This window comes from Alligator mississippiensis, chromosome 10 (assembly GCF_030867095.1).
Source record: "Alligator mississippiensis isolate rAllMis1 chromosome 10, rAllMis1, whole genome shotgun sequence".
NCBI classification, from domain to species: Eukaryota; Metazoa; Chordata; order Crocodylia; family Alligatoridae; genus Alligator; species Alligator mississippiensis.
This window is the reverse complement of record NC_081833.1, coordinates 48,777,013-48,798,934: the sequence shown is the minus strand read 5'-3', so window position 1 is coordinate 48,798,934 and position 21,922 is coordinate 48,777,013. Positions and strand designations below refer to the sequence as shown.

The window sequence follows — 21,922 nt, the reverse complement described above, 5'->3', positions numbered from 1 at the left end:
TACTTGGCTTCATGATGCTGCTGTGGAACCTGGCAGCACTGGTATCATAGTACTTAGGGTCAGAAGGGACCTAAACAGATCATCAGGTCCAACCCTCTGCCCCGGGCAGGAACGGGTGCCAGGATCATATCGCCCCAGTCAAATATCTGTCCAGCCTCCTCTTGAAGACCCCCAAGATAGGAGAGAGCACCACCTCCCTTGGGAGTCCATTCCAGAGCCTGGCTGCCCTAACTGTAAAGTAATGTCTCCTGATGTCCAGCCTGAACCTTCTCTCTAACAATTTGTGGCCGTTAATCTCCCTAGTGGTGCCTGGGGGAGCAGAGCCTCACCCAGTTCCCACTGGTCCCCCCTGGTGAGTTTGTAAACGGCCACCAGATCTCCTCTCAGCCTTTTCTGGTGGAGGCTGAATTAGGTTCAGGCCCTATTGTGGTCCTCCCTACTGTGCCATAGCTGCTAGTGGCATGGGGCAGTGTGTGATGCCACTGCCTGCGCTTCCTCATGAGGTGCGCTGCATGCACCTCATGCTGGAAGCCATCCCTGCCATGTCCCCACAGACCTCCATCCTGAGAGTCTGCATGGGGCCATGCAAAGTGGGGCAGCTGGTCGCCCCTTCCAGCAGGGTTGGGGAGGCGAGGCCTGCAGGTCAGGAGTGAGGGGCACCAGCAGGGCTGGGGGGGGGGCATGGTGCGGAGCTTTGGGTTGGGAGTGAAGGGCGCTGGCAGGGCCAGGGGCCTGCAGGTTGGGAGTGAGGGGCACCAGAATGGCTGGAGGGGGCAGGAGACTGGGTCAGGAATGAGGGGCACTGGCAGGGCTCATGGGGCTGCGGGTCAGGAGTGAGGGGCTGTGGGTTGGGAGTGAGAGGCAACGGCATGGACAGGGAACCAGCATGATTGAGGCACTGGTAGGCTTCCAAACTACTTTAAAGTTGTAAATATATCAATAAAACATTGTGTTCAGCTGATACCTAGATAGATAGATGTAGTGGCATTCATTTTAATTGTGGAAAAACATGGATTTTGTATTTTTAATCATAGAATGGGGGGGGGGGGATGTAAATCAGAATTTTGGATTTTTTAACAGGGAAAACCAGGATCCTTGTGACTAGTATGATTCCTGTAGTTCAGGGCTGTCAAACTCACCTTGTTTTCTGGGCCAGATCTGGACCACAGGGTTCTTTGTGGGCCAGACCCAACCCAGGGTATGCAGCAGCAGCTTCAGCTCCCACCTGGAGCACGTGGTGGCATCTCCAAACCAGAGCATGTGGTAGTAGCAGTGGTTCCAGCTCTCAACTGGAGCACACAGTGGCTACTCCCCCACTGCATGTCCCATGCCAGAGTTGGAGCTGCTGTCACTATGCCCTCTGCCACAGTGGCACCTCCAGCTTTGGCTCCAACTCAGGGCAAGCAGTGGGGGCCCATGGCTGTTGGGGTAGGGTTGTGGTAATGCAGATGTGGGGGGGAAGAGTCCGGAGAGCAACAAGGACTCTGTCCACTATTCTATGGCAGGCCATTCCCTTCAGCCATGTCGGTAGTCTGGCAGGTCAGATGAGTGGCTTCGTTGGCCAGATTTGGCCCATAGGCTGTATGTTTGACATCCCTGCTATAGTGTTTTCTGAAAGTTATTCCCATCTACCTACAATTAAACCAATTAAAAAAATGCAAAATGGCAAAAGGAAAGACATAGACTTTTCATATCTCAGTAGGAGTGAAAGACTGCAACTAGGATTTGTCACAATTTTATGCACAGTACTGCATATGAAACAGACTAACTGTGAGTGCAGGTAGGAGTCCAGTTAGTATATAAGGCAGGGATTTTCAACCAGGGTGCTGCAGCACCATGAGGTGCCTTTAGATGCTTTCAAAGGTGCCATGCAATTTTAGCACTTTCAGGTATGCAGATATCATTCACATTATAAGCCCAGAATTTCAAATAGGAATCTATAGTGTTAAAAATATTCTTCCCTTTTGTGGTCTTTCTGAGGCCTTTGCAACAGAACAGTTGCTCATTATTTTTCTTTTGCCCCAAAACTAATGAAAGCTGAGACCTGAGGGATGTCTTGAGTCCATCCAGGGTATCTAAAAGGTTGAGAACCACTGAGGGGTTTTGAGGAACAACCGAAAGAAAGATGAAAACATTAATAATGTAAAACTTAAAGAAAAATGAGAGAGTTACCCATGTTAGCCTCAAGTCAGGCAGAAGGCAAAGCAAGGTGGCATCTTAAAGACTAAACGCCTTTCTGAAAAGCCTTTAGTCTCTAAAGTGTCACTTTGCCCTCCCTAAGGCAAGGGTGGGCAAAATGTCAGATCTGGCCAGCAGACAGACTCCACTTCCCAGCAGCCCCTGCCCATGTGGCTGGGGCCGGTTTCCATGGAGGCCCCAGCAACAGCTGTACTATGATAGTGCACAGGCTGGGGTTTCCATGGAGACCGGCCCCAGCAGCGTGTAGCAGGGTATAGAGCTGCTCCGGAGCCCAGCTAGGATCTTGTGGTGATGACAGTGTGGTCCAGAGCCAAGGAAGAGCTGTGATCTGCAGCCTGCATGCCCCAGGCAGTGACGAGTAGGCAGCGGATCATGGCTCAGCCCCGGCTCCTTGCAGTGGTGACAACGTGGTCCAGAGCTGGGGCAGAGCCACAATCCACACGCCCCTGCCTGAAGCATGCAGGCTGCAGATTGCAGCTCTGCCCTAGCGCTAGACCATGCTGTCACCATCACAAGATCCCAGCTGGGCTCTCGAGCAGCTCCCTGCCCTGCTGTGCACCCTACCAGCAGGGGTGGCACTGGGGAGGGTTTGGAGGGGGATGCTATAGCCACCCCAAAATTCCCCATAGCCCCCTGTAGCCACCCCTCCCAGTGGTGCTGCCGCTGCCTGCCCCACCAGGAAGAGGCTAGCGCCTCTGCTGCCCGCCAGCATTGCTGGGGCCAATTTCCACAAAAACCCCGGCCCTGTGCTGTCATAACCAGGCTGCTGCTAAGGTATCCATGGAAACCAGCCCCAGCCACACAGGCAGGAGCTGCTGGGAAATGGAGTCCACTGGTGGCTGGACCTTGTCCACCCCTAATTTAATGACATAGGAATATTGGAGGTAGTTATATACAAATAGATTGAAGTATAATGAAAAGATAGAGGATTTTCATAATTTATTGAAACCAGAAGTAGTAGAATTGTTCAGTTTAAGTACTTAAAAAATATTTCAAATGGAAGATCAGCCAGAGAATAGATCAAACTGAAGGAAGGTATTCTGGAATCAGCATAATCTGTAAATCACTTTTTGGCTAGTATTTTATTGGTGTGTTCTGGAGATATTTGGACTATTGAAAAATCAAGGACTGACTTACAGTAGTTTATACAGTTTGATCAACCTCATCTGTGCTCTGCTAACTGATCTTTCCAAAACTATTTTTGACATTCCAAAGGGCTGTTATATTTTACATTTTCCATTCAAAAACATGTGAATGGACTTGTTTTCAAGTTGATTTGATCCATTTATAGCACTTTACAGCACAACACATTTCTTAGACCAAATCTCTTACTCCTAGGAAGAAACCTAGTTTTATTCTTGCTGTTTCTCTCTTTCAAAGGCCCAAGCACGTTGCCACAGGATTGGTCAGAACAAAGCGGTGAAAGTCTACAGATTGATAACTCGAAACTCATATGAGAGGGAGATGTTTGACAGAGCAAGTCTGAAGTTGGGTTTGGATAAAGCTGTCCTGCAGAGCATGAGTGGAAGAGAAAATAGCGTTGGTGGTGTATGTAGACTTCTTGTTTATAGAGTAAAATAACTGCCATTTTTTAAATTACTTTTGTAATAATAAGGCAGTTTTTTAATTAATCTTAATATTCTTTTTCTAATTAATTGCATAGCCATGTGATGCTTCCTTGATGCAGGCAGATGAACTTGAGAAAGTATCGACAGCTTAGTCACAATGTGTTTTGACTTTTTGCACAGACTGCTTACTTCCTTTTATCTTCTTAAACTTCAAGAAGATTTCTTCGATAGCATATCTGAAAGAAAAATTTCACTTAAAGTGTTATTTTATTAAATAATGTATTATAATACCTTTGTGTTACTGAATATACTGCATCTTGAATCTAGGTTCCTCGTACTTCACAATGCTTGTAAAATTAACTACAAATTCTGAACACCAATGAAACAAAATCCCTTTATTGCCTTTATACCATGGTATTATTGCCTATTGAAGGTAGGACTTATGTCCACATTCAAATTCTGGTAAACCAAAATTTGGAAGTTTTTATCAAATTAAATAGGATTTTTCTTAGAGAAATGTAAGAGGGTGAAATTTTTGCTCCAAATTGTTATAGTCTACCATATTAGTACAATATTTAGCTTTTGCATAGCTTTCACATTAAACATATATATTTTGGTGATTTGATTAAGCTCTTGCTCAGAGCTAATTTTCTCAGAGTCCTTTATCTATCAATGTATTGACTTAAAGTCATAATTCAGGAAGGTAGTTATTTGGGCCCAATTGAAGCTATCACTTGACAATGATGAATCTAGATACAATTATATGTATCATTTTAATGTTTCTGTAATTGTAATCTAGAATTGTATCTCTGTCTCTTGTAAATGCCAATTTTTAGAAGCTCAGCTTAGTTATAAAATGCTGGATATGTGAGTATATTTTCAAGAATTTTAAAGCATGTTTTTAAAATGTCATTTTTATCTGTACAGATTCAGCAACTTTCCAAAAAAGAAATCGAAGATCTGCTACGAAGAGGTGCCTATGGTGCTATTATGGATGAAGAAGATGAGGGCTCTAAATTCTGTGAAGAAGATATTGACCAAATTTTGCAACGTCGTACAAAAACTATAACAATTGAATCGGAAGGAAGGGGTTCAACATTTGCTAAAGTAGAGTACCATTGCATTCTTTCCCACTTCATCTTGCTAACTTTGTCTTTTATAAAAGCTCTTACTATTGCATAGGATCAGGATAGTTGGGACAGAGCTAGATAAGTTTTTTAACACAAGACGTTCTTTATCTGGTCATTGAAGAATGTCTTGCATTCAAAACCTTATCTAACTCCCGGCTGCGTAGTTGGTGCATTTAAAGATATCGCCCTAAGAGATCTTTGTCTTTTGCTTAATTCTTGGATCATCATGACTACAACATCACTCTAACTCTAGGATCAGAATGACATTTACATTTTGTTGTTGAAGAATTTTATGGGATTGATATTTTGAAAATATGCTGCCACTTCTCATGACTATTTCATCTTTTGTGGACATGAATATATAGATTAATTTCATTTTGCATGCTTAACATGCCTGTATAAACGCATACATAGCAAAATCTTATTTGTTATGCGTACGTTGAGTGAATTATCTATATAAAGTATTCAGAAGTATGTATTTGAGTACCATAATTAAGTATACCTGGGTATTGCTTTAATAAAAAATCTAGGCCTACATACACTTAATGTATAAGACAGCAGTAAATGAGAATACTATAGTTTTGCTTTATTTTATATATTCATGTGACATTCATTTAAAGACACAGCAGCTATAAGTGAAAAATCAATGTGGCTAATAAGCATTGCACTTACAGAATAGCAAAGTCCAATTTACTTCAGATACTGCTATCTTGGTAAGAGTTTGAAGAGCAAAGTAGGTGTAGTTATTTAGGAGAAGAAATGGGAAAATAACATGCAGTAAAACTCCCGAAGGAAGAGGAAGACTAGAACTGGAAAAATACTTAAGTTCAAGTTTCTTTCTGTCATTATGGTGTTACTCTAGTGCCAAGGAATTTTCATCATGGACTGCACTGCTAGGCCTAAACAAAAATAGAATAAACAATCTTTGTTTTTAGTGATATCATTGTAAACAACTGAAGAATTGCTTGATTGCAAACTGAATATGACATTAGAGAGCGTTAAAAATTTTAACCTAAATGGGTCTCCTGACAACAGCCACTTAATAAAGCAGATGGAAATGAGAGAAGAAAACGAAAGAAGAGGTTGGAAAGAGGGAAACTTGGTACTGCTCAGGCATGCAGAGATGAAGTCAAGAAGGTCAAGCGCAATTGGAGTTGTGGCTAGCAAGGGATGTGTGATGGGTAACAAGAAGAGTTTCTACATGTATGTCAGTAGCCAAGTTTTAAAGTAGAGCCAGCTCTCGTAGACTCCTCTCCCCCTCAGACTGGTTTCCAGGGCATCCTGCCCATGAATTCTCTGAGTGAGTCAAAGTCTGCTTTTCTGAAGTCCAGGGTTCTTACTCTGCTTCTCTCCATCCTTTCTTTCTTCAGGATCCTGAACTCAATCATTTCATGGTTGCTTCTTCCTAAGTAGCCATCCACTACTACATTCCCCACCATTTCTTTCCTGTTTGTGAGCAGCAGGTCAAGAAGAGCAAGGCCCCTAGTTGGCTGCTCCAGCATGTTCACAAAAAAGGTGTCCCTAACACTCTGAAAACTTCCTGGATTGCCTATACACTGCTGTATTGCCCTTGCAGCATATGTCAGGGTGTTTTGAAGTCGCCCATGACAACAGGGCCTGTGATCGGGAAACTTCCACTAGCTGTTTGTAGAAAGCCTCATTCACCATATCTTCCTGGGCTGATGGTCTATAGCAGACCCCCACCATAGCTTACCCTTGTTGCTGTCCCCTCGGCCCTAACCCAGAGACTTTCAACAGGCCTATCTCCAGTTTCATACTGGAGGTCTGAGCAATCATATAGCTGTTACATGAAGTCCAGCTCTTCTCCCCTGTCTGTCCTTTCTGAACAGTTTATGCTCATCCGTGACAGTGCTTCAGTTAAGCAAGCTATCCCACCACGTCTCTATTATTCCAGTCATGTCAATTCCGTGACTGTGCAAGGACCTCCAATTCTTCCTGCTTGTTTCCCAGGCTCTGTGCATTTGTGTACAGGCACGTAAGGTAACTAGTCAATTGTCCTGATTTCTCAGGATAAATGAGAACACTTCCCCTGTTTGCTCCCTCCTGCTTGCTCTTCCTCCAGGTCAACCGTCTTCTTGATTGTGGAGTCAATTTCTCTTGAGATTGCCAGTCTAATGAAAGAAGAATATGGAAACTTAACACTGTAAATATATTTTATTTATGAAAAGTTCCAAAAATTATGTTTTATATTTAATGCATCTTTTCTTCCTGTGCCAGTACTTCTTTCTTGTCAGTTTCTGGAATTCAGATATCCCCAAATCTCCTAATTTATATGATAAATTAGAAATATTAAAATAATTCTTTAAAATGTTCTACTTAAATTAAACATTTAAATTTCTGTGTAGTGATATGGCCTCTTTAAAGTATTCTTATTTTTTTCTGTCCTACTAATTTAGTCTCAGAAATTAGAGGCAGCAAATACTTCCTAGGCTCCTTTCACAGCTAAATAGTTCTCTACATTGTATCGCTGATTCTCAACCATGGTGCCACAAAATCATTTCAAGGGTGATGCAGGGTGCCTGTGGGCTTTAAGGGCTGAACCAAGCAGCCAGCAGGTGCTTGATTGCGGTGGCCATTCTAAATCTCTGGCTGCCTATATAAATACAGCAGTTTGCTGCTGGCAGGCAGACAGAAACATTGCCTGGTTGCAAGGCTGAGTGCAACATCCTGGAGGTAAGGGCAGGAGCTGTAGGGGATGGTTTGAAGGTTCCTGGTCCTGGGCATGACCTAAAACTGCACCCGGCCAGGAACAAGTGGCCTGATGGGGCTCTTGGTGGCACCGGAGCCCCCAGGAAATACCAGGCCAGTTACCTCCCTGGTGAAGGTGGGTTAGGGCGCCTTAATAACCCCAACTCCCACAACCAGGTGGGTTACCTGCTAGAAGGGCCAAGAAGGACCCAAGTTAGAGAGGGGGCTAGAGGTTCATAGACCTGACTTGAAAGCCCTTGACTGATCAGTGATGGGGCAAGGGTCAAAAGGGCCAGGTGCCCACCACAAGGGATGCTGAGAGCTTAGGGCCCAGGTTTTCTGACTGGCCTTGGAGGTGAGGCCAGGGCCTGTGTGGCCAAAGGTCTTGGGAGGGACCACACCCGAGAGAGGGAACAGTTCAGGGAGCTAGGTAGTCTCAAATGAGGGCGGAGTAGTCCGCCTGAGTGGAGGGATCCAGTTGGGGTCCGGATTGGAGGATTCTGGGGCCCAGTTTGGGGCCGGCATGGTTAACATCTGTGGATGCCATCTGCGAGGGTTGGGCTGCCATGTAGGGGAGGAATGGAGCTGCAGATAGCGCCCCTGGCATCGGAGCAAGAATGGGCAGCCTCCTGTCTAATTAACAACATAATTATATATCATCAAGGCATGGCAGGTGAGGAGGTGGAATGTTGGCCCAGAAACAGGTGGGCGGGCCAATAACTGATTGGCTCCGAGAAAGCCCCCGTTACAGTGCCACACAATGTTAGCACTGTTAAGGGTGCAAACAGGATTCATGAGATGAACTCACCAGATTTCAGACAGGAATCCATAGTGTTAAAAGCTTTCTGACCTGTGGTGATCTTTCTGAATTCTTTGCAACAGAATTGATCTATTATTTTTCTATAGTAAAACAATGATTGAAAAACAAGAGCTTGTATTTTGTGAGGGGTGTTTTGAGTCTGAGAACTACTGTTTTCTGTAGATTTACCAATGCTATTTTTAAATCTAAAAAGAAGGTGGACTCATAAGCATTTCATTTCTGGTTCAGGTAATATATTGAGAGATGGTCATGAAATCATTTGCAGTCTTCACAACATTAATGTGTAAGATGAGACATAAGCATCTGTAACTAAAATAAAAATGGAGGTCCCGATCTACAGTGAGCTTCATGCAGGTGTAACTTTGGATGTCTATACATGTCACAGGGTTTAATCCTCATAATTTAAATAGATTTATAACATTTAAACTTGTTTAGTTTGGAGCATTGCATCAGTGTTTGCATGTACTAGGTTTTCAAATGAATTAAGCCCGGTCCCCGGCCAGCCCCACAGGAGAGCAGGGCAGTCCTGCACTGCCCCCCTGGCCCGGGACCCCCCACCCTGTTCCTTGACCCACAGCTGTGGGAACAGGGAGCCAACACAAGAAAAAAGCAACAGCAACAAAAAAAAAAAGCCTCAGCTATTCAAAAGGGTGAACTACAAAGTCACCGCAGTGCCATCTGGTGGACAAAGGCTCTCAGTACAAGTTTTTGAGTGCCTTTTTGTTTGCACGCACCAAATCCATGGATGCGATGCTTTAATTTGCGACAAGCCAAACTAAACTACGTCCAAGGAGTTTTTAGTTGAAGTCTTTAAAAGAAAGATTTTTAAAGCATCTGAAAAACACACTTGTGCAAACAGTTATGCTGTTGCAGCCAAGAAAGGGCAAAAAATGTGATGTGTACAAACTCCCCTTTTGTCCAAATAGAACTAACTGCAGTATCAGGGCCTTAGTTGGCCTTAAAGATTTCATGTGAGTAGTCATTTATTCTGTACTGTTTCCTTGTTGTAAGATGCTTGCCTGTAATTTTTTCCTGTACTACATGTATCTTCTGGGTTATATGCTACATAGAATTTTATCCCCAATCTCAAAAATTCCAGGTCCTGCATGCGATGTCTGGCATGCATGGCAAGGGGTGCAACTTTTGGGATCGTGAATAACATTCCTTAGAGCTCAGTCTCAAGATCACAGAAGTCTGCCAGCAGCCTTAGGTTGTCTCAACCAATTAGAATAGCCTCAGGATAACTGTATGCTGGTAGCTGCACAGAGCTCAATATATATATCTTTACCAAACAATAATTAGATACATTTTATTGTGCAAATCAAATTATCTTTGTGAGATCTTTTCAGAATGAAAATTCTGTTCTTCATTTTCTTTTCTCTGATCTTTCCCAGATACAAGTTCCAGAGTTGGCTTTTTTTTTTTTTTTTTAAGATGTCATCCATCACTTTTCTATGTATAGGAATATTTTTTCTTTTGCTGTTCTACAATTATGTCGTTAATTCAAAAGATGAAGGATTATTTCCTATTTTCTTAACCCAGTAACACTTCAATCTCAGAGTGAACATGTGTTGTTTTTCACAGCAGAAATAAATGATATATCTGAAAAATGTTTCCTCTCAATAGTTTATGTCTTAGCTATATGGGAGTCAGGACATAATCTGTTAGGATTTGTAGTCAAGAATCGACTGACAGATGGAATGTACAGTGCAGCCGTACTTTAGCATCTCTTCTCTGTTAGCTGTCACCTTTATTTTCTACAAATTTATGGAACTTTGAAGTGCTGTCGTGTACATATTAAATGGGAGGTGCTTTGTATTTAAAATGTGATGCAATTTTATGTGTGTGCAAAGTATGTATATATATTTAGTGTACATGCTATGTTTTATGCTGTTAGTGGAATATTATATTTTTTTTGCAGGCTAGTTTTGTTGCATCTGGGAATAGGACTGACATATCCTTAGATGATCCCAACTTCTGGCAGAAATGGGCCAAAAAAGCAGAAATAGATATAGAAGCCATCAGTGGTAGAGTAAGTATATAGTTTTTATAATGCATGCAAATATTTTCAGGTGTGTGTGTGTGCGCTTTCTAAAAGTTCTTTTTAAGTCTTCCTCACACCAATATTGTCCATGAGGACTGTGTATGTAGCAAACTGGGCTATCAAGTTACCACATGTGGTGAATTAATGTTAAAATCTTAAGTCTTCAAGTATAGCAGTATTAGATTTATGGAGCTTTATCAGTTAATGCCTAAACTAATTATTATATTTGTTTTAAATTGGTCTTTGTTATACTTGGTGCATGGGTCAGCACCTTCAGGACTGCTCAGTATTCCCTTGGGGAATATCTACATGATATAAGAAAGTGTCACACTGAGAGACACTTGCAGTGTCTCATTCTGGCTTCTGAACCAGAAGCAATAAGCTCTGTTGGTGAATGCACATTGCCATGGGAATATGGCTACATTGCAGAGCTAGCACAGTGACTATACCGTCTGTTGTCTTGTGCCATATAGATATAGTCTGAGTACTCAGTTGTCTCAAGACCATTTTAGTGCCTAAAAGTATTTGGAGTACAGAAAAACTCTGCTTTGTTTCCCTTGACCATAACCTACCATGGGCGCTGTAAAGCTGTTAATACAGAACAGTTAATACTGAGTTGCCTAGTTAGCTCCACAGTTAATGTCTTGGCATCTATACATGCAGCCCTATGTAGGTGCAGGCAGCTAATAAACTCCGCAGCAGGTTAGTATTTATAAATACAGGTACTATCTTGCTGTGGAAGTTTTTTGGGTGCAGCAGTGTACATGTAGATGCTGGCCAGGGCACGAGGATGCTTCAGTGCAGGGGCTGCCTGCTGACCAGCCCCGCACTGAAGCCACCTCTGCAGCTGGCCCCTCTGCAGCACATTGAGCTGAGTCAAAACAGTCCCAGGCTGGCAGGCTGATTCTTGGGCCCCCTGCCAGCCAGGGCTGCTCTGACCTGGCTTAACATGCTCTGACCCTAGGCACATGTGTAAACACGGTGCCTGGGAGCAACAAACTCCAGCACGATGTGCACCAGAGTTTATCGCTTTGCATTAATATGGACGTATAGATGTGCCAGAGATTCATAATGTCAGCTCTGTCCTACTGAAAGACTCACTTTCTGTTGAAGAAATGCCCAGGCAGTCTATTTCAATGTGGCATTATGGCTCCTTTTTACTGCCAGAACATAAAGGAGAATCTGGTCTGTAATTTCTGTGCATGTATGCAGTGCAAATTAAATGAAGGATTGCATATCATTTGTAACCAATATACTGGACTTTCTGTGAGAAACATACCTGTCTTTACTGCATAAGATACCATGAAATAGCGTTTGTATTACAGCTAATGTTTCTGTGATGTTTGTGCAGTCTGAGCTAATAGAACTTGGATAAAAAATTGTTCTTTCTTAACCTTTTTTAAGAAAGTTTTACCAACTGTCTTAAATGATGTTTGTTAATTTTTTTCAGAACAGCCTGGTTATTGATACTCCAAGAATTAGGAAGCAAACAAGGCCTTTTAGTGCTACAAAAGATGAGCTGGCTGAATTATCAGAACCAGAGAGCGAAGGAGATGAAAAACCAAAACTCCGCAGACCTTGTGATCGCTCCAGTGGATATGGAAGAACAGAGTGCTTTCGGGTGGAAAAGAACTTACTGGTCTATGGGTACAATCTGCTTTCTCTCACAAAACTATACATTTTTGCATATACACTGTGTTTCTTTGGAAACATACTTTTTGTTTTATAGGCAGGAATGAATTGTAGATCATAGTGTACAAATTTTTTTTGGATTTGCCCTTACGTTGGATACTTTTTAAATGCTGCCAAGTGCATAAAAGCATAATAAACCACATCGTCACATGCTAGTTATAATAGGTTCACAAGATTACAAATTTCCTTTTTTGTAGTAAAATGCCTCCACTAGTCATTCTGGGGCTGTATTGTATCATAGATTTATATGTGTGATAATTTTTATATTCTGTATTTCACTAAGTAAAAATAGATAACCACTAAAAGCGAAACTCTTTCCCTCTTTTTTTTTTTTTTTTAAATTCCCAGCCCTTAAGCATATTGAGAAGGAGGTGCTTTAGGGAACTCAAAATGCAGCTTCCAAATAGTACTGGTAAATTATAGAGCAGTTAAACCAACCAGCAGTTTTAAGGTGTATGGCATGTGAAGTTTTGGGCATCTGTTTGAAATTAGGAATTTATATACTTTCTGTAAATCTCTTATTCTCTGAGAAACTTTAACACAGTTAAAAGGGGGATGCTGTCTCTTTTAGTGTGAGACAGTTAGAAACTATGGATTGACATAAATTACAGTTAGTGTGTGAAATTTACAATTTGTGTTTACTACAAATCTGTAAGAAAAAGTAGGACATCTTTTCAATAAGAGGCTGCTAAAGTTTAGATTAATTAGTCAGTTATTATTGCCTAAATAACTGAACTTGTTTTGAAAAGTGTTGGACCCCCTCTATAGTCTGCAATTCCAGATGACTTGAATAGGAACTTACAGGTCCTCAGCATTTTGAAAATCAGGCCAGCAATATAGACATCTGTGATTTATGATTTTAACTGTAGGAACTTTTCTTCTTGACTGTACTGTGTGTGGACAGTAATATTATACTTAGCAATATTGTAGCAAGCATATTTAAAACCTTAGACAATAGTTGATATCTTTTAGATGGTCTGCCAGCTTTAATTTGAAATGGTTACTTTTAACCTTACAAAATACTGTTTGAAGCTTGAGGTGGTTAACATTTTTTTTACCACAGTAATTTAAACAAGAAATGAAAAAAGCAAAAAACAAACAAACAAAAAAAAAACCTCCCAAAACAAAACCCCTACAGAATCTTAGTGAATGTTCCCTATTGCAAGAATACAGATTGAGTATTACATTTAAAAAATGCTGATATGTGTGTCACTTTGGACCAGGTGGGGTCGATGGAGAGAGATTTTGTCACATGGGCGCTTCAAGAGACAGCTAAACGAACAAGATGTGGAGATAATTTGTCGAGCCCTCTTAGCATATTGCCTTGTTCACTACAGAGGAGATGAAAAAATAAAAAGTTTTATATGGGATCTTATCACTCCAACAGAGGATGGGCAAACACGTGAGCTACAGAATCACTTAGGTAAAGAACTACACATTTCTGTAATGTCGCTCAAGTTATGTATTAAGGATTTTAGGGAAAGGAATGAAAAAGAATTATGTGCCCTTTCTTCATACTCGACTATGAGGCAACTTGCTAAAATGGATTGATGTGCTTTATCAGCATCAATGTTTCCTCTGCTTCCTGTTCTTTGAAACATAATACCCTACTTGCTAAGTGACATCTGGATCAATTTTTTTTCCTTCTGTCCTTAACTAATGAAATAAACCTCCAAGTATTCTTTCCCTCAGAGACCAGGAGCCAATATCCAATGTCCAAATATAGTGAACCTGATATTCTGTGTAGCAGTGTAGATTATCGTGTCCAGGATGTCCCTTTTTTTAAGCACATAATACATTTTAGAAAAACTACAGATGATTTGTCAGTTGTGCACTAATGCTACTGTGTTGTATCTTCATTTTATGTAGGTTTGTCAGCCCCTGTACCCAGAGGTCGAAAAGGAAAGAAAGTAAAGACTCAGGCCAGCACCTTTGATATACATAAAGCAGAATGGCTTCGAAAATATAATCCTGAGCATCTACTTCAAGATGAAGGATATAAAAAGCACATAAAGCACCACTGCAACAAGTAAATATCTCTTCAACTGAAAAATTGTGCTTGCATTTCATCTAAAAGGATTATTTTCTTCTAACTCTTCATTCTTATACACTTAGAAATAAGACTTTTCCTATTGGTATGTAGGTATGGGTTTTTCGTGGCATTTGTGTTTGATTAGAGTAAATGGGCTATAGGGATCAGAAGGTGGGGAAATGTCTTGATATTCAGAGTTGCTTGAGGGTGCACGGCATGGGAAAATCTGTATTGTAGGGTTGAAGTCCTCACCCGTTAATATCAAAAGGAAAAAAAATTAATGAACTTCAGTGGAATCGGGATTTTAACCTGGAGATAGATTACTTCATAGGTTTACATGACACAGTTGTGTGTAAATATGGAGGCAAGTGAGTACATTTTTTTTCTGTAGTGGAGATGCAATGAATTGCCAAATAATCATAGATTTTATTGCTCATTTAAATTGTTTTAGGAGACTTCAACTTCTGGGGCCTAAAAGCCATCTTGAAAGGCAAATTGTAATAGAAAAATTTTGAAAGGCCACTAATATTACAGAAAATATTTAAAGTACCACTACTGTACGTATAAATAGTATATCAAATTAAAGTATGTTAAACGAATATTTTGTTAAAGGGGGAAACAATCTAAATTGTAATTTATGAAATACCAAATTTGAAGTTTCCTGTGCAACTTAATTTCAGCTTCCTAATATTTCTTTCTTGTACAGTAAATGAACAAGTTTTTCTGTATAAAAATAGTGGTTATATAATTAATGACTTCATAATGCATATGAAATATGTACATTTAATGTAATAAATGTACAAGAGGGCTGAATTAGGGATGTGTGAGCATCTATTAATCCAACTTGCAGGTCAGAGTACTTGACTTGGTGATTTAAGTATTCTTCTACTATGGTGATTTTTGTATGCAGTTTCTGAAGATATTTTGAAAAGGAAGACAGTAAATATAAGTTCTATTATGTGCCCTACTAGTACAGCACCATCAGCATGGTTTGCAAAACTTTCAACACGACAACAGAGATACCAGTTGAGTTACAGAACTAATAATTAAATTTGGCCAAGAAAATTAATTCCACTTCTGTTTTAAAAAAAAAGAAAAGGAAAGGGTTTTGGGGAAATTTAATTCAAAGTCATAATAAAAATCCAGTATTTCCCAAACAAAATATTTTCCTTGGGAGCCTGGAAGGCTTTGCAAATATAGCTTTGCTTCCATTCTGTAGTCAAGCTGCTGAAGAGCTTAAGATTGTAGGAACTGGAATTACAAGTCTTGCCACAATTTAGCTGGGAACCCGGAAGCCCTGAGAGTCCTAATTTATAAACTGACCCAATTTTTGGCAACTTTCCTTAGCAGGTTAGCGCAGAGCAAGGACTTTTCAGGTTTCCCTGGCTTCTCACTGTTTGGGAGATGTCTCCTTTTCTTACAGTTCCTAATATAAAGTGGTGCTAACAGTAGTGCTTCTGTGTCGATATTGTCCTGACTCGTTAGAATATTGTAACATTGAGGGCCAAAATTTTCCTGAAGAGTACAAGAGAGGAAAAAGGAAAATGCCAATTATAATCTTTTATAATTCAGCCAAGCCTGAATGTTATGTTCAGGCAGCAAGGAAAAAAAAACCATGTCTTTAACGGCAGATCTTGGTACCTTCCTGTATTTCAAAGTGTTTCAAAAAATGGAATGGGTAGGTCTGGTTGCAAGCATCTTTTGTAATGAAAAGTGTTAGTCTCCTTCCATGAATCATGGGAATTAAGGAAAGAGTGTGAACACAGACAACAAACAATGAAGCTCCAATCCCTGAATCAAGCCAATTACATACAAAAGTATCTTGTCAAATAGAAGACCTCAAGTGAGTTCTAATATTTGGGTCTTTTTTGTGTGTTTGTATTTAGGGTCTTGCTACGAGTAAGGATGCTGTATTATTTAAAACAAGAAGTAATTGGAAATGATTTCCAAAAAGTGTTTGATGGAGCTGATGCCAGGTGAATGATACTGGGGGGGAGGGGGTTGTTTGTTTTGGGGTTTTTTTTAAATGTAAACCTTTCAGTAGCATTTCAAGATATTTAATATGGTCATATGACAAATAACATGGTGTTTGACAGTCACAAAAAGCTTCCTGTCATTTATCTATCATTAACAATTGTCAGTTGATGTTGATTTAGAGTATTTATAAGCTCAGTTTACAAAATACATTTATTAAATTGGATGTAAATGTACTTATAACATTTTTACTCTATCAGATAGATTTCCTCTGCTACTAAGTGTGCAGGTTTAATTGAGTCTCATTTTATCTTATTGAAGTCAACAGCAATATTTTCACTGATTTCAGTGACATTTAAAGGATTCCTATACTTTAATTTAGCCTCAGATTCCAAAACTTGTGAACCCCTAGTGAAAAATTATCCTTGTCCTTTATGTTCCTTTGTATGTGGTACATACAACTGTCTTTGGTATCTGACCTTTTCTCCGTGTGTGTGCATGCGTGCGTGCGTGCGTGTACGCACATACACACATGTAATGCAGATTTATAAAATATAACTACATTCTAAATATCTTTTAAAAAATCTGCTAGCTCTTGACAAATCTTGATTTATCTTGTTTTTGGACATGGAGTTCTGTACGTACGTGTTTGGATATATAGAATAATTTATGCTTGCTTTTAAAAGAGGTATAAATATGGCACGATGCAGACAAATTAAATTTATTCTTTCCCTGTGTAGAGAATTGACATTTGTTTTCTTGAACTTTTCAGTGAAATTGATATTTGGGTACCTGAGCCAGACCACTCTGAAGTCCCAGCAGAATGGTGGGATGCAGATGCAGATAAATCCCTCTTAATTGGAGTTTTTAAGCACGGTAAGCAACAAGGATGGGGGTAGTGTTAAGGGGTGGGTCTGAAAAAAATGGTTTATACTGTGTTTCTTCCCTTTCAGGTTATGAGAAGTACAACACTATCAGAGCAGACCCAGCCCTGTGCTTCTTGGAAAGGGTGGGCAAACCAGATGAAAAAGCAGTTGCTGCTGAACAGAGAGCAAATGATTACATTGACGGGTAAGAATATTTCAAACTAGTCGTAAGTGCATGAATTATTTAAAGTAAACTGGACTTGCATACTGAACATGATTCTTTTCTCAGTTCTTTTTTACATTACTGTGATTTATGTAAATGGCATTACTTCTGTTTTTTCTAATCTATGTGGTAGCAGAATTAGGGCTGATATTAGGGCATAACTAGTGATTTTTTTCAGCCTGGGAAGAGATGCCAGAAAGCTGGGATCAAGGCTTGGGGCGGCAGGGGGACAGGAGTGGGATGTGGTGGCAGCAGCAATCACCAGAGCGCCCTGGTCTTATAACGCAAACTCCTTATAGACTTCTATTCTGACCTGTCTAAATCATTACCTTGGGTTGGGCCCTATTTGCTAATATGATATGATTTATAGTATAATATTTAGGTAGGGATATATTATTGCTATATATACATTGTTACTGCATAATTAAAATGGATTACTTTATTGTATTGAACTTGCAACAGGGATGTAGAAGATCCAGAATATAAACCAGCCCCAGCAATGTTTAAAGATGATATGGAGGTACTGTGTACATCTGCTTCTTATTTCTTCTATTAAAATAAGAGAGCTTTATTTCTAGCGTTGTAGACCTATTTATTTTAACATTTTCTAAACACACAACAGCTTTTTTTCCCTAGGAATCTATGGAAAGAATTTTTATTAAATCCTTTCACAGGCCTTACTATCCAATTATTCAAATATGATAGCTATTACTATTCCTCTTAATATTGTAAATTATAATTTGTAACACCAAGATGTTTTGACTACTTGACTTTGACTTACTTGTAAGATTTACTTTTCTGATTTATTTCAACTCTTTTTTAGGATGATGTTTCATCACCAGGGGATCTTGTAATAGCAGATGGAGGTAAAATAAAATAAACTTCAGGCCTGACCCTAATTTTGGTATTTAGATTCCTTTTGGTTCAGTCATGCTAAGGCCTATGTCCTGCTTTAGAAATAGTGTAGAGCAGGGGTGGGCAAAATACAGTCTGCGAGCCAAATCCAGCCAGTCAAGGATTTTATCCAGCATGCAGTGGGTTCCTGATCCCACCTGGCTTAGGTTTCTTGTGCAACTTAATTTCAGCTTCCTAATGTTCCTTTCTTGTACAGTAAATGCAGGGCTGGAGCGGCATAGCAGTCAGACTCCACTTCCTGGCAGTCCTGGTGGCAGCCTTCCAGTGCTGCTCCCAGTGTCACCCCGACCCATCTGCCCCACACCCATCGTTGGGAGCGGGGCAGCAGGGTCTTCATGGAGACCAGCTGTGGACCACCATAGGCAGGCCATGCTCATTTGGGTAGATGGGATGGGAGTGGTGTCTGAGAGTGGGGTGGGTGGGAGAGGCTGGAGCCAGGATCATGGGGCAGTAACAGCGTGGGGCCATGTTGGGAGTGGATTGTGACACTGCCTCAGACCCCAGATGCACACTGTCACTGCCCCACAATCCTGGTCCTGGCCCCACCTGCCCATCCCACTCCTAGACGCTGCTTTTTGCCCACCCGTAGCCCTATCCCATCTGCCCAGATGAGTGTACCCTGCCTACGTGGGTCTTGGACCAGTCTCCATGAAGACCCCACCTGCCCGTTCCGTTTGGCGCCCCTGGACCAGTCTAGTAATCTGCCACTAAGTGAGTTTTGGTGAACTGTTGTGGGTGGGAGAGGGGTGCTGATCCAGCCCACAACAGCTTTCCAAAACTCTTAAGTGGACCTCCAACACAAATAATTTTTTACCCCTGATGTAAAACCTAAGGCACCATCAGTGATTAATTCATTTCCTAATTTGATTTTGTTGTAATATAGATGGTCAGATGATGGAAGGAGACAAAATTTATTGGCCCACTCAGTCTGCCCTAACAACACGTCTGCGCCGCCTAATAACAGCCTATCAACGTACTAATAAAAATAGGCAGACACAGCAGATCCAGCCAGCGTTCCCAGTTCAGGCCAGCATGATGCAGCCTTCATATGAAGAAGCCGCTCTAAATCCAAAAATGGCTGCCAAGATTGAAAGGCAACAAAGGTATGTACAGATTACAAATATATTCACTTTAACCACAAAATAATGTAAGAATTCAGAAAACACTTTTAAAACATGTTATTTCTTTGCACCAGGAAATAATATTAATAAAATAACTGAGCTTCCAAATATGATTTTTTTCCCCCTTCCTTTCTATTGCCCATCAAGATGGACAAGAAGAGAAGAAGCTGATTTTTACAGAGTTGTGTCTACATTTGGAGTGGTATTTGATCCTGACAGGGGCCGATTCGATTGGACAAAATTCAGAGCTATGGCTAGGCTACATAAGAAAACTGATGAGAGTTTGGAGAAGTACTTATATGCATTTATGTCTATGTGCAGAAGAGTCTGTCGTCTCCCCTCAAAAGAAGGTGTGTATGCTATATCAGAGGAAATTATATTACACTATGTGTTTATAGTATCCTTTAGCAATGGCATTCAGGTTTGATCTTCCTGAATGCCATGCTTCTTGCTTTCCAAAGTGGGGAGCAGAAAGTGGGGGAAGATCAAATGTGGAGTATGAGGCTAATGTTTTGCCATGAGCCAGGGAGATGTCAAGTGATGCAATCTGTATATTATCTGCATTACAAGTTTTTCCTTTGCCAAATACTCACATTTTATGTTTTCTTTTTATATAGAACTGGTAGATCCAGGCATTTTTATCCAGCCCATTACAGAGGAACGTGCTTCACGAACCTTATATCGCATTGAACTTCTGAGGAAAGTACGAGAACAGGCGCTCCGACATCCACAGTTGTTTGAACGATTAAAACTTTGCCAGCCAAATCCAGATTTACCAGTCTGGTGGGAGTGTGGGACTCATGACAGGGATTTACTTATTGGAGCTGCTAAGCATGGGGTTAGCAGGACAGACTATCACATTCTTCGTGATCCTGAACTCTCATTTATGTCTGCCCAGAGGAACTACAGTCAGAACAAAGTGGCATTATCAAGGACTTCTACTCCACTTTTGCATCAGTATCAGATGGCATTGTCAGCTTCTCCTCTTGCATCTCAGGCAAGATTACCAGATGCTAAAGGGAATGCTCTTGAGGATACAAAAGCTAAAAATGAAAACGTGAAAGAAGAACCTCACTCTTCTGAAGAGGAATCTATGTCTACAGAGGAGATACAGACAGGAATGAAATCTGAATCTTTGAGCCCAAAGAATGGCACACCATCACAGACTACAAACCATAAACCTAGTGCGAAGGCTGAAACTGATAGGCGCATGGTTGCAGCAAGGACAGAGCCCCTAACTCCAAACCCTTCTTCCAAAAAACAGAGACTCAACAAAAGAGGATCAGAAACTAGTTCTGATTCAGACTCTGATTCAGACCGATCATCCTGTTCTTCCAGGTCATCTTCATCCTCCTCTTCCTCTTCTTCATCTTGTTCACGCTCTCGATCAGGATCCAGCTCTTCATCATCGTCATCTTGTTCCTCAGCATCATCGTCATCGTCGTCATCCTCTTCTTCCTCTTCTTCATCCTCATCATCTTCCTCTGAAGAGAGTGACAGTGATGAAGAAGCACAAAAGAGAGGTATGTGCAAAGAGTCTTATTGCTATGTTGTAACTGACAAACCACCCTGTGAACAGAAAAATAACAATAAACGTGTCAGTAGGGGAATAAGAAAGTGCATAGTAAAAAGAAAAGCAAATATAATAAAAAACAGTGTTATTTGATATTTAAGTGTTAAAAAACTATAATGTTCTATAGTTTTACTGACTGATTCTGTATCTGGTTTTTCTCAGCATTCAGCTGAGGCATGGGAGGAGTATGTATTTTCTGCAGGGGTATATGTTGTGCTTCCTTCCTATGATTCTTTTTGCTTCCTTATGTGTAGGTCCTTTTGCTGTCCCTCCTGGTTTTTCACTCCTCTGTCACTGGTTTTAGGAAACTCACCACCCTTCTGTTTGCCAGAGTTCATTTACAGAGTAATCTGAGGTGCTGTCTGAGCAAACCACCTTTAGACATGAAAGGACCAAACCTGGGTACCAAACACAGATACCTAGATTGCCACACCATCATTATATAAGTCCATTCCTTTTGGCTCTGTATCTCCTGAACCATATATGGTTTGTCTCTTCCTCATGTATCTTGAAATATTCCATGAAACAGCAAAGGGTCATGCCCAGATGATCCTTCTTCAACACTAAGTGGAGAATAAAAACAGCCAGAACTATGTTATACAGATTTCTGACACAGTACAAGGCCAAATTTCTTGCATTTAGTTTTTTCTTTATTATTAACTGCTCCATTTTCTGTGACAAAGAAGAAAAATTGTGTAAAAATTCTATTCAGTAGCTGCTTTGAACTGCTTTAAAGGATCAATAGCGTGAATGCTATAAAATAGTAATAACTACTTTTTTGGCAATGCACTTGTGTTGTGGAGTTTAAAGAGACATTTTATATCTCTAAAGGTAAAGTTTTAGGCTGCAAGGTCAAAGGGTTGGCTGTGAAAGTATGTTGAAATATGCAATTTATTATTAAGTGTTTAGTATACTACTTAAGTTTTGTATATGGCCAATTCAACACAGTATTCTTGTGTTTAATCAGAAATTTTTCAAGCACTCTGATATTCAGACTCCAAAATTACTTAGTAATGATAAGCAAGGTTCTGAATTTAGGAACACAGCATTTTTATG

The 21,922-nt window shown here is 40.5% G+C and overlaps 1 protein-coding gene across 10 annotated transcripts in view; it reads left to right on the top strand.

The window, feature by feature from the left end:
• CHD9 (chromodomain helicase DNA binding protein 9) overlaps window positions 1–21,922 on the top strand; it is a 216,340-nt gene that overhangs the window by 159,407 nt on the left and 35,011 nt on the right. For all 10 annotated transcript variants that reach the window (XM_014603352.2, XM_014603349.2, XM_019497467.2 and 7 more), the window contains 14 exons: window positions 3,580–3,747; window positions 4,695–4,874; window positions 10,348–10,458; window positions 11,921–12,117; window positions 13,386–13,585; window positions 14,032–14,191; window positions 16,081–16,170; window positions 16,941–17,044; window positions 17,122–17,239; window positions 17,720–17,777; window positions 18,081–18,123; window positions 19,056–19,275; window positions 19,441–19,643; window positions 19,911–20,816. In XM_014603352.2, the coding sequence (XP_014458838.1) occupies window positions 3,580–3,747; window positions 4,695–4,874; window positions 10,348–10,458; window positions 11,921–12,117; window positions 13,386–13,585; window positions 14,032–14,191; window positions 16,081–16,170; window positions 16,941–17,044; window positions 17,122–17,239; window positions 17,720–17,777; window positions 18,081–18,123; window positions 19,056–19,275; window positions 19,441–19,643; window positions 19,911–20,816 (2,758 nt within the window). The remainder of the gene's footprint in view (window positions 1–3,579; window positions 3,748–4,694; window positions 4,875–10,347; window positions 10,459–11,920; window positions 12,118–13,385; window positions 13,586–14,031; window positions 14,192–16,080; window positions 16,171–16,940; window positions 17,045–17,121; window positions 17,240–17,719; window positions 17,778–18,080; window positions 18,124–19,055; window positions 19,276–19,440; window positions 19,644–19,910; window positions 20,817–21,922) is intronic.